The sequence below is a fragment of the Pygoscelis adeliae genome, unplaced genomic scaffold (assembly GCF_000699105.1).
Source record: "Pygoscelis adeliae isolate BGI_AS28 unplaced genomic scaffold, ASM69910v1 Scaffold133, whole genome shotgun sequence".
Classification (NCBI taxonomy): Eukaryota; Metazoa; Chordata; class Aves; order Sphenisciformes; family Spheniscidae; genus Pygoscelis; species Pygoscelis adeliae.
This window is the reverse complement of record NW_008824475.1, coordinates 477116-489976: the sequence shown is the minus strand read 5'-3', so window position 1 is coordinate 489976 and position 12861 is coordinate 477116. Positions and strand designations below refer to the sequence as shown.

The window sequence follows — 12861 nt, the reverse complement described above, 5'->3', positions numbered from 1 at the left end:
TTGAGCAGGGCCTGTTGCGACAGGACAAGGGGGAATGGCTTTAAACTAAAGGGGGGGTAGATTTAGACTAGATAGAAGGAAGAAATTTTTTCTGCTGAGGGTGGTGAAACACTGGCCCAGGTTGCCCAGAGAGGTGGTGGATGCCCCATCCCTGGAAACATTGAAGGTCAGGTTGGACGGGGCTCTGAGCAACCTGATCCAGTTGAAGATGTCCCTGCCCATGGCAGGGGGGTTGGACTAGATGACCTTTAAAGGTCCCTTCCAACCCAAACTATTCTATTTACCCATAAGCTTCAACCAAAGGATTGAGGTATGGACACTATTATCATCACCTAGGTATGGAGAAAAATCAAATGAAAATGTTTGCTGCTGCTCTATGGTATCATTTTTCCCTTAAAAGCTAAACAGGACAAACAATGTAAAGCAACAGTCCCATCCCTGCTGATACATAAATACACAAGATACTTTGCATATCAACAGTCAAAATAGAAATGCTTATTTTGCAAGCTATCATTAGCCTCATTTTATAGATAGGCAATCTGAGGCAGTGGCAAAAGCATCAGGAAGTTACCATTTTCCACACTGAGATGAAGCAAAAGTGGAAAGAAGATTTAAGAGTTCTGCACCAGCTCTGATGTTCCATCCGCTAAGTTGCACTGCCTTACAACTGTTGGCAGTAGAAGAAAAACGCTGTTCTGAAGGCACTTTGACCTGTACATGCTAGAAATCACAGGTTACAACTTTTTTGGCCTTTTTTCATATTTTTGATTTCTAATGGAAGTATTTTGGGGAGACTTAATTCCAATGCAACATAACTTTTGTCCTTTGATTGCTACCATGAATAGGCAAGAAAAGCAGTCAAATGTATTTAATTGAAGAATATTCTCTCTGTGCATGTTATCAGGAGGCCCTCACACTGTACTACATTGCAGCTAGAAGGAAAAAAAGGGAGCAGAAGCAGCTATTTCCAAGACATCTCTTGGGCACCAGCTACTCTGGAGTTCCAGCTTCCTAAAACTTGGTTTAGATGAAGTGCCTTACTACAGCTTTCTCCATCTTGGTTTCAGTTGTTCAACTTCAGTTCAGTTTAATGGCTTGGAATTTACCCTAACAAGCAGTTAACACATATACTCCATCGAGATTTTCAATTAATTCATATATTTGTTTTTCTTCTTACTGAAATCATTAGTGCATTGAAAATAAATTTAAGTAAATATACCTTTCCAGTTTCAGTTCAGATGATTCACTGTTGTTTAGCCATTAGCACTTTTGCTTTGAGTTTGAGAAGAATTGGCTATTGTTACCTTAAGGAATTAAAAAAGGACATTATTTTCTGTTTGTTTCTGGTAGTAAATTCTCAGTTTCAATTCAAATCATGCCTATTTCTCAGAAACAAGGTTCCAACTAAACCTGTTATTTTGTTGGCATTTTTTTTTTCCCCAAAATGTCTCTGGCTGCGCCTGAACATCTTATATCGCATAAGTAATTTCTATAGAATACTCTTACAATAGAGTTACAATCTACTGGCAACAAACTAGAAAGACCTATAGTTGTACTAAATTTCTTTGAAGGGGATGTTAAATAAAAGGCCCTTAAAAATTGGTATCCTGACCATTTGTTCCAGATTTTGAAGACATGATTTACCTGTTATTTGGTTATGTCAGTTAAGCTCACATTTCTGCAGACCAGGAGGGTAAATACACCTACATGTTACAAATTCTGCGTGCCTTCCCTGACTTGAATGTGTCACCTAGGCAGGTTTGCACATGTAAATGCACTGTGTTAGCACATCCAAATTCAATATGAAAGACAGGACATAGAATGTAGCCAATATACATATAGAAAGTAAAATTTGAAAACAATGGAGCATTTCTTGTAGTTACGCTGAAGTGATTCTGACTTCAGATTGAACATACATATATATCAATTGAAAGAAATTGATGGGTATTAGCATCTGATTATAAGTAGTATGCTTTTTAGACAGAATATAAGAAATTTGAGGTCTTTTAAAACTGAAGTTAAATAGATATATCAATCTTTCACTTGTATCTTTATGTGTCTTTTTTGTCTATAGCAGGCTGATCTATTACTGAGTAACATACTTTTTATCAGCTAATATATATATTAATATATCAGTAAGCAGTAGTGCAAAAACCACATTTCTCTGAGTAAAATGGCTATTTGACTGAAATGTATGGCTTTAAAGAGGAAAAAAGTTTTTATTTCATAAGAAAGATTTAACTACAAGAGGAAGGAAGCGTAGAAGCACAGGCTGAGGAAGCAGGGAGTTAGATCTTTAACCCCAGGATTCACAGAAGGCAGTGAAGAGCAAGTGACCACAGGAGAGACAGGGATCCAGAGGACTGACTTTGTAGCCCTTGAGTAGGGCACTCATGCAAACTGTGGAAAGATAAGGTTCGTGTTCCCGCTACAATTAATATTCAGTTACTTCTACAAAACTATGCGATTTCATATACAGAGAGGAGCTGCACTAGCAGGAGCTTTGACATGCTACTGTTACCCCATCATTGATGCCCAGAAGCCTGATGAGTAGGGTACATACCTGGTGACCACAGACTTGTCCTTCTTCCAGTTCAGGAGAGATTTTGAAACAGGCCTCTTGCTCCACGGGTGAGCTCCCTCATTACCTGCCTTGCTTTAGATTATGACCCGCTAGCTAGACTGCTCCTCACCGGTTTTCTGCCCGAGGCCTCCCAGTGAGGCGTGGCGTGAGTTTCTACCGGACTGCAATCCACAGTTCCCTTGAGGATGGTAGAAGGACACCTCCGGGACATCAGTGGGAGCAGCATTTCCCAACCCTCGACAACAGATGAACAACGTAACATCCCAAGGCGTTTTAACAGCACTTAAGTCCCTACAAGTCAAGCAGTTGCTGAAGAACCACTTGGTGCATCTCAGTGGCACTTGAATGCTGATGTTGCGTGCCTGCAGGCAATTTTCAGCCTGGAGTATGAAGCATTCACTGCATCTTCAGTAATGTGAGATACTCTCTTTCTCCTAATGGAGCTGTTCTACTTTGAATAAGTGATCTCAGTTTAAGCTTACATTTAGCAGGCTGAAATGTGAGTCACTCAAGACCTAATTCATGAGTGGGCAAGGCTTTCCTCCTTTAGTAGTGAGGAGTTTCAGTAAGAAGGACAGGGCTTGGAATTAAGAAGAACAACTTCCACTACCCAGTTATAACTAACCACTGCATATCTGTCACAGCTCTGAATCCCTGGCCAGGCTTAATTCCCTGTACCTACTTCCTGTGTCGAATGGGGACAATAATACTTCCTGATCCCTCATGGATCTTGCAAAAACAAATTGTTTAAGAGGTGCTTAGATATGGCACACAGAGGTATCTTAGGTTAAAAAATTAATTGTGGTTAGATTTAATTCCTTCAAAGATGATTTCTTGAATGTTTATTCTTCAAAAAGTTGGCAATCCAGGACTGCTCTGAGAAGAGGCAGAGGGGACATATGTATGCGCTTCAGTGTCACATGTGGAACTTCACAAAGACCAAGAAGTAGAAGCAGTAGGACTGATCCCATGAAGCCCAGCAAAAGATCATTGGATCTGATCATTCACCAGCTACAAAACTGTGTTTTCCATGAATCTGAAGCTTTCTGTGTTGGCAAAACAGCAAAAAAGTTGTTGCTCTTAAGTTGGCAAGTATCTGATATCACTTCACAAAACATTACAAATCTGACTTTTCAAATGACTTGGTTTGCAGATGTTAACATATAATTAAAAAAAAAAACAGATTAATGAAACCAATCAGCAATGAATATAACTTGCTGTTATTTGACAGCTTGCTTTTATTAAAATTACCACTAAATATCTTAGTTGGAATTAAATATATCTAAAATGTCAACTTGTTCTGTATTAATAAAAGGTATGGTATTAGGGTTCATGAACATTTTGGTGATGATGTCTGAACTAATTACATGAGATGCATTATGAATTCATCATATCAAGATCAAATCCAAATCTGGTTAGTTTCCTCTTTTTGGTCATTGTGACTGTGCCTATAATTTTAATATCTTCCCACACCAAGAAGATCAGGGAAAAATATTTCCCATCTGGGTCTAAACAGTAATTTTTTAAACTTCATTTAATAGTAACTTCAGCCCCAGGCTCAACAAAGCTAACAAGACTACTGCTGAGGTTGCTTTGTGTTAATTCTATAAAGTTTTGTTAGATACAGATGGTTGCTGAGGGCTTTATACATGTTTGCAAGCCTAGTAGCTTTAAACAGTTCAATCACCTTCAATCTAATGAATCTTTAATTTGTTGTTTTACTATTAAAGGAAAATGACTCATCAGGTGGGAGATTTTGATTCATGAGTCTGCATATAAAACTGTCTCTTGGTACTGAACATAGTGTAAACATTACTGTTCCCTTTAAAAATAATTTCCTATAATAATCATCAAAACGCTGCAATGTTGTTATCACAAATTGAAGTTTTAGGTTATTACATAGAGTACTGTGATATTTTTCATAAAGGTCTGAAATAACAGTATTCTAATTTGCAGACTTAGTATGAAACAACATGAAGATTGTGAGAAATTATATTTTCTTTCAATTCTGTTGCTGCATTTTTATTCATTTTTCGATGAAGAAATTTGCATTTACTTGAATGTATAGGGAATATGGAGAGGGGGGGCAGATATTTGCAGAGGCTGCTGCAAGCCCCTGGCATGGATGCAGTTCAGACAGTGAAGCCCCTGAAGGAAAAGTGCAATCCAGACCTTCTCATTTAGGCCTCTGAAGGTTTGAGTGTTTTTGTGGTACCCTGATAGACTACACTTATACAGCCAGATATAAATTTAACCATAACAACACCAAAAGAGTGGAGGGGAGGTGGCTATTCCCTGGTACCAGCTAGGAGATACTTCGAAGCCTCACTTCTGTGTCTAAACATGGGAAGATGTAGTTTTCACAGCCTGTGCATGCAAATGCACTCATCCTAAGGCTGTCATGTAGCCTTACAAACAAATAGTTTATTAAGATTCCAGCAAACACATATAGTCTGTTTATAGTCCTAAGTCTTTTTTTTTTTCACTAGTGACCACTGTTAATGGAAAACATTCAGTGCATCTGGAGGAAGGTGTGTTTATGTGACATAACCCAGCATTCAGGCATCAGTCTCTCGGTAGAGAACAGCTGCATTTACTCAGCATGCCTCCTACTTCAGCAGTGCGGTGTGATATTGCAGTCCTTTAGAAAAACAGTGTCAGTTACTTTTGTCCTCTCCAGAAAAATGAAAAGAAGTTGTGTTTCAATACCTCAGTTCAATGGCCAGTGAAACTGGGCTGTAGATTGAGGCTAGTCTGGAGTTAGCGGAAAGCACAGGAATGACTCCATGAAGAGTTTTCTACCACATAAAAGTTTTTACCAGAATATATTTCAAATGGCTACACAGAGTCAGGTACTAATACCAGAACCTCAGCTAACTCCTGTTGGGGCACTAAGACGAACACAGCTGCAGTGCAGTGCCTGGGATTGCCCTGCTCTAAATGATAGACCTGCTCAGCATGGTATTTACAATTTGCTGGTTCTACTTGTGTAATCATAGAATCATAGAATCATAGAATCATTAAGGTTGGAAGAGACCTCCAAGATCATCGAGTCCAACCATATAGAATCATAGAATCATTAAGGTTGGAAGAGACCTCCATCAGTTCCCTTCCTCATTCCAGTGCGGTTCTTTTTTTTCCCCTGTCCTGTTCCTATTTCTATTTCTCTTTGTTTACTTGTCAATTCTACTGTATTAGAACATCAAAGACACTAACTCATTTAATTGCCTTTCTAAATGCACATATTCACCAAGTAGGTGTCACAGGTGTCCTCAGAATCTCTGTTCAGCTGCTCTTTAACTTTGCTTTAATTGCAGAAATGCCTAAGTTTTGGCTAAAACATGGAGTCCTTCCTCACACCCGCCACGTGAGGCAGTATTCCTGAGCTAAACGCAGCCGAGTTTCAGAAGTGTCCTCTGAGCCTGGCCAACTCATGCAGCTTGTATGAAGGACTTCTACCACAATCCCTACAATAGTTTTCTGGTGTGCAGTGGGCACAGTTACAGAAGACTGGTCGGCACTGTGCTGCCTGCTGTTCCCTGAGCAGTTCTTGGGGAAAAAATATGTGGCAGTGGGGTGCTGGCATGGCCTCTGCAGCTTCCTTTTTGCCATAGCTCACATTTTAAGTTCTAAAACTAAATGTTGTAGCACATTTAGATCCTTACATGATGTTCAACTGATGTGTTCCTTTCTTGGTACAGCTGTTAGCTTCAGGCTCTCCTAAACACTAGATGTCAATGATAACAAGCTAGACCCAGTTTTCACCTTGCAGTGCAACATACATTTGCTCAGACTTCTCTTTCCTCCACACTTCCTCATTCCTTTTCTTCCTAGCACTATGTATGTGCCATCTTTTAAGATTAACCTTAAAACTTTTCCATAAACCACAAGCAAACAAGAGGAGAAATACCTCAAAGCAAAATGATACAAGGCTTATTTTGTTGTTTATTAAGCTTTATGGATGCTTACTGCCATCATCCCAAATGGAGGACACTCTTCTGCCTGTGTGATTCCTCTTTATGTATGTCTATTCTTCCCTCAACTAATGCTAGACTTCTAGCAAAATATTAGCAATGCCATCTATAGCACCAAGGTACACCATGATAAATGTATGTCCTCAACTGTTTAACATTTGATTTAAAAAAAATGTGAAGACTTTCAAATAGTATTTGCATAGGCCTGTTTTATTTAAAAGCTCGTGATACAGTCATCCACAGTGATTCTAGTATTCTGATCACGTCAAAGTTCCTTTTTATTGTTTTGCTCCAGTAGCCAGGAGGATGATCCCTAATACAGGATTATTTACATAACATCTGTTGCAATGACAGATAAGATACAAGAAAAAAACATCCATCTTTTCATTTTAAAGTACTGCCTTTTGTAATTTACCTATAATACAGTGGAGAGAGAACAGCACAAACTGTACCAGAGAAGCAGAAAAGTACACAGAATAATTCCAAAACAAATTTAGTTGACTAAATGCAGTACATTAAAACCAGACATTTTAATGTTGTGACATTTTAGTATTGCTAATGAAGGGCCCAGCTATTGATCTTTGCTTGGGCAACTGTCTATTGAATCCACTGGACTTAAATTCAGAAAAAGTGTAGCCTAATGAATTTCAAGTAATGATTGCTATACAAGGTAATTGCAAAATTTGCATAGCAAAGCTCCTCTGAGAGAAACTTATGAGATTTCTACATCAATCTGAATGTGCAAAGGCTTGCAATTTAGCATGATATGAGTTAATAACCTCACTTGAATAAAGAAGGAAAATAATATTATATTTTGTTTAACCTATGCAGCTTCAGAATTCCAAAATTATAGGGCTATATGAATACATCAGAACCATAAAAACTTAGAAATTTTCCCCGGTTATCTCATTATGTGAAGCAACGTAGCTCTCTCTATGAGAACAGCTACTAGTTAGAATGATCACGTAGGAAAAAATAAATTCATGTAATAAAAATACTGGATCATTTCATTAAAATTATTACTATTTAATTCTAGTTACTGAACACATTTGTGCCTTTCTCCTGATTCCTTGATGTACACCCTGAATGAAGCTACTGTGGGATATGAATGGGCAGCCAGGCAAATCCCTCTTTCCCCTAATGCCTCTCTATTGAAGCAGCTTCTTGAAGGACGTGGGTGCTGGGACTTGTCAGAGACTGGAATCTGGACTATATGAACTATCACAATTCCTACATTCCTTCATTTGTCCTAAGCAGTGGACAGACATTGACTTGTTTCTGTCCACCAGCTCTTTGTCACTACTCCTCCGTTGGAGGATGCCAACCACTTGCCATCAGAGCCAGCACTGTAGTTCATGTGAGCTCTTCCTAATCTGCTCCAGGCAAAAATCAGCCAGGTTAGTTTACACAATGTGAACTGTGGTCTGAGCTAACTGAGGTGGTTTTGCCTGAAAGAGGTTAGGAAGTGTTCACGTGCACTGCTCTGACGTCTCTGCTCTGAGGCTACAGCATCTAGCGTGATGAGCCGCTTGAGTACCTTCTGCCAACACAACTGGATTCAGAAAAGGGGTCTGCAGCTTCATGCTTTTATAATCAGTGAAGCAGGCTTCATCATCATCAGCTACTGATTTTCAGTGTTTAGTTACAGCTGGAAAAGTTTAAAACAGCTTCTCATTATGATGAGTGCTTTAAAAATAATGAATATTTAGATTTTTATTATTTACAAACAAGGTCATTTACATTTTTAGGGTACTACTGTATTTGCATTAGCATTACTTTACTAAGAGATCTTTCTGATTCAAATCAAGATGCTGATACTGTTGGTGCCTCTCCACATTAAGTACTCCTTCTCATTAACTCAAAATCTTTACTGAATACATTTAAATGAGGAAAGAAATAAAAAATCCTACTTTAAAGGACGTGAGAGTTCTCACTGACTTCTGTGGACCAAGATTTCAATGCAGAATTAAGCTGATGATCGTAAATTTGAAAAACTTTGTTGAAAGAATGCAGGAATGTCCTGCAACTCTATCTTCTATAAAGTTTTTCCCAATCATTTTTTTAGAAAATATTTATGGACAGCAAACTATGGAAATAAATTTAAAAAAAAGTATTCAGAGCGTCATAACCAATATTGTAATCCTCAGTTTTGAAGGTGAAAAATCTCCTGTGCCACAGTTTAAGAACTGACTTCCACAAACCTTTGCCTGTATACCAAATATGTGCATTTACGTACTAAAATTTCTATTTCTATTTGGTATTTGATCAAAACTGTTTTCCCTTGCCCCACTGTTCATTCAGTGGACAGCTACCGGGGCAAAGACATTGAACATTTTTGCAACAAGGGAATATGAGACAGCAAAGCAGCTTGTGGTTCTGCAACATTGATCCTTTTAATAATACCAATATGAGCTGTACATAACATCATGTGATTTTTCATCAAACAGAACATAAAATCTTCTGTTCCATTACTGCATAAACTAAGAATAAAGCCAAGAGGTAAAGAATCCAGAGATGCATCCTTATCCTGAGTCCAGAGAAAAGGATTTCCACATTCGCTTTGCATGTGAGATTAATGCCAACCTGTCACTAATGGGAATAAATAATACACGAGTCAATACTGTGCTAAGAAAGTATGTTGGGTATTTTTTAATTTCTTCTTTTGAATTTTGTATTCAATACAAAGCCTTTGCATTTTTATTACCAGTTAATATTAAGAAAGACAACGCATCTACTTGAAATTTTACCAGGATGTAGGTAAAGTAGGATGCAGCTCAGTACAGTACCCTCAACAGTAATTCATCTTACACTGTACCTGTTTCCCTTCCTAGTAATTTCAAAGTCATTAAACTATTACCACACTGATTTTTATGAAATTCAGATCCTGAGGAGGGTTTTTGCATAACTAAAAATAAAAATTTAATCCCTACTTTCCTGCAAATACACAGGGCCTATTGGGAGAGAAGTACGGGAACATCCGAATACCAGGGGAAGTTGAGTCAGCAGAATTTGAAATGATCCTGGATGCTGCTGTAGAGGCCAAGCTAGAGACAAGGATTTTAGAAGAGTGGTACTGCAGGGATGAGAATGCGGTGCCACCAGCATATTACCTCAGACCAAAATCTGAAATGCTGAAGAACTACCAGAATACAGTAAGTCATAGTTACCTCCTTACAAAATTCTTCTGTAATTGATAGTTACAGTTGCGTGCAGTCCCCAGGGCCAGGCACTTGCTGCTGTCTCTGAATTAGCTTCTACAGCCCTGTCCACACCTCAGCGACTGGTGCTGTGATGTTCCTTTCTCATACATGGTGAAGGGAGCAGCTGCAAAACACCAAGGAACGCGACAGGTCATGACTCCTGCGTTGATGCAAGTGGATTGTAGTCATTGATGACCCGTTGGGGCTAGTGGGACAGTTGTACAGATTTCTCTTCCCTTCCCTGATGTTGGAATAGGGAGAGTTCAGGCTCTCCTGCCCTGGTATTGTGCTTTAGCTAGATTTCAATGAACAAGTTTTGCAGAGGAAATACACTTCTATCGCGATACAAGAAAGCTCTTTAACAGTCAAACAAGTGCTTAGTGCTGTCCCGAGTCAGATCTCATACTGTTAACTTACTAAGTGTATTCTCACAGAAGATTTCTGAACACTGTTAATTATCATTTTTAAAGCAGGCATTTGTCTTTAATTGATGACAATAAAAACTGTATATTACCCAGGGCTCAGTTCTACCCTCCTACACATCCTATATCCCCAAGGACAGATTTCAGTGTACAAAAAATGAAGTCCTTAACAGGGTATTCACTTCATTTTGAGTGCATACTGTATTATACAAGAAAATGAAATTAAACCATTTTACTGCATTCACTTATCATGTAGCAGAATATTTTCTTTGTTGCACAAAAAAACATTGAAAATATGAAAAACATAGACACGGAAGGAGTTTTAATGAGTTGATGACAGTATAATGCAACTAATTCTGAAGTACCAATCACAAGGGAGAAAGCAAGTTTTGTAACTTTGCATTGTTTTGCTACTGCCCACAGTATCCATTTGAATAAAGCTTGGCTTTTTTGTTATTAAAACTTTGTACGTTTCCTCAAGCTACTGATACACAGGAGTAAGTAAAAAGACGTTCATAACTTAAAGCTAACATAGAGTTACATCTCATAAACTTACAGAAAGTAATAAAAGATACACAGTTCTGAACGTGTCAAGGAAGAGTTGCTAGGGAGCTTATCCTGGAGGCTGTTCTTTTTCCTATTACACCCTCCAGGAAAACTGGAGACCCCTTAAACACTTCACCTGCGGTAAGTAATGCAGCAGTGACTACCAGCTGCCTTAGAGAAACCTCCATCGTGTCATCTGCGAGATACCATCTGAAAGGATTAGTGAATTTGTACTAGAGTCCCTCTCTGATGACAGTAAGAGTACTGTTACTATAGCAATGAATGAATGAAAGTAATGTCAGATATAATCCCATATTTGTCAAATATGGTAGCTAATATGATGTGCTTAATTACAGGTACCAGGAACCTCATTTTCAGTTTTGAGATCCAAGTTCAAATCATTGTTATTATTATTATTATTATTACTACTACTATTATTACTTCTCATTAAAGGAGCGATAATTTTAGCAGTATTACTGCTGCTTTATTATCATTATTTCAGGCTCGGTTCTCAAAACCCTCTTTCTATAAAGGTGTTATTGGTCTTATCCTTGAAAAATACTGCATTAGCTGCCTACAGTAGGAATTCAGAAAATAACTCAAAGTAACTAACTTTTATAATTCTAAAATGGAATATATTATGATTATCTGCAGTATAAGAAGTTGAACTCTTATTTATTTATTTTTAGTGTATGTGTTTCTCCGTTACCACGTTATTTATGACCTTGAATATTAGACTTTTACTTTCTGAAGTTGTAGATGTGTGTATTACAGCTACTGTTTAACTATGGATATTTTTAAAAGATGGAATCTTCTTCAAACTCTATGAATGAGAGCAAATGGCAAGATATATCAGAAGAGATTAAGAAGATTTTTAAGACTGCTGTGAAATTGCTGTATGAGAAAGGAAAAATGAAACACAGCCAAGCAAAGAGATATCTTTCCTCTGGTAAAGTTCAAACTAACTATTTCTAGATATTCATTTATTATCTTTTCTATCAACCTTTCCACAAACATGAAGATATATTTCTGTTGGCATTTCTCATATAATTGAAGAGAAAAAAAAATGTTCTTTGTGCTTGCTTGAGACCAAAAACTATATGAAAGCACACAGCGATTTTTTGTGCTTTTTCTGTTTTTTTACAGAAAACAGATGCAATCATTTAAGAGTCTACATGTTGGGGGTGGGGGATGTTCTTGAACTGCTTATAAAGAAAAGATAACAGAGACTCTGTGTTCTCTTTTCATCCTCAGCTATTGAAGATGAACTTGATTTTGCCTTGGGTAAACAAACACCAGCTTTCCTAAAGAAGTGTGTTTGCTACATTCGGAAAATTGCCAACATTGAGCGTTTTGTTAAAATTCCAGAGATGGGAAAATACATGGATGTGGTACATACAGCCGGGAAGTTTCTACGAGATCCCGAAGCCCATGAGAAACTGATCAAGCTCAGGGATGAATTCATTCCTACCATTGTCGCATCGTCCAATCTGAGAGTGTACACGTCCGTCACTCACTGTGACATGAAACTGGGCTACTCCCAAGAAGTGGAGAACCATTACATCGAAGGACTTGGTAAACAGTTCTATGAAGACATGATTGATATAATCCAAGCAACAGTGCAGCAGAAGTTTGACACCGAGACAGACTTGCTGTACGATGAAGTTCTTCAACACTCATCGCTATGTAAAACGTACTCCACTTTTTATGAATATAGATGTGAGGCATTAAACATAGTTCACAAGTACGTTCTACCTAGCAAAATAGGACACATTAACCCTCTTATCATATACGGAGGACCATGCACAGGGAAGACGCTTTTATTAGCCGAAGTGGCAAAGAAGGTAAATAAATACTTTACATAATAAGGTGATGTTAGGAGCATTAGTGTGTAAGGGCCAACTTAGTTTTCAGTCTTCCTTTTGTCAACAGATGTGGTATCAGCCCTCAATATATAAAATAAAAACAATAAAAAGTATATTCTGCATATTATTGTACACATATTCAGAAAAAAACATACCTTTCAATAATAACATGTCTGTATCATGTACTTAGTCAAAACAAAAATACTTTATCAGAGCTCTTAAAAACCTAATAGGAATCAATATATTTTTGAATTAACAACATATATTTTA

The 12861-nt window shown here is 37.8% G+C and overlaps 1 protein-coding gene across 1 annotated transcript in view; it reads left to right on the top strand.

The window, feature by feature from the left end:
* NWD2 (NACHT and WD repeat domain containing 2) overlaps positions 1 to 12861 on the top strand; it is a 61208-nt gene that overhangs the window by 43066 nt on the left and 5281 nt on the right. Inside the window, exons 4-6 of the mRNA XM_009321399.1 lie at positions 9507 to 9710; positions 11531 to 11675; positions 11981 to 12570. Of these exons, the coding sequence (XP_009319674.1) occupies positions 9507 to 9710; positions 11531 to 11675; positions 11981 to 12570 (939 nt within the window). The remainder of the gene's footprint in view (positions 1 to 9506; positions 9711 to 11530; positions 11676 to 11980; positions 12571 to 12861) is intronic.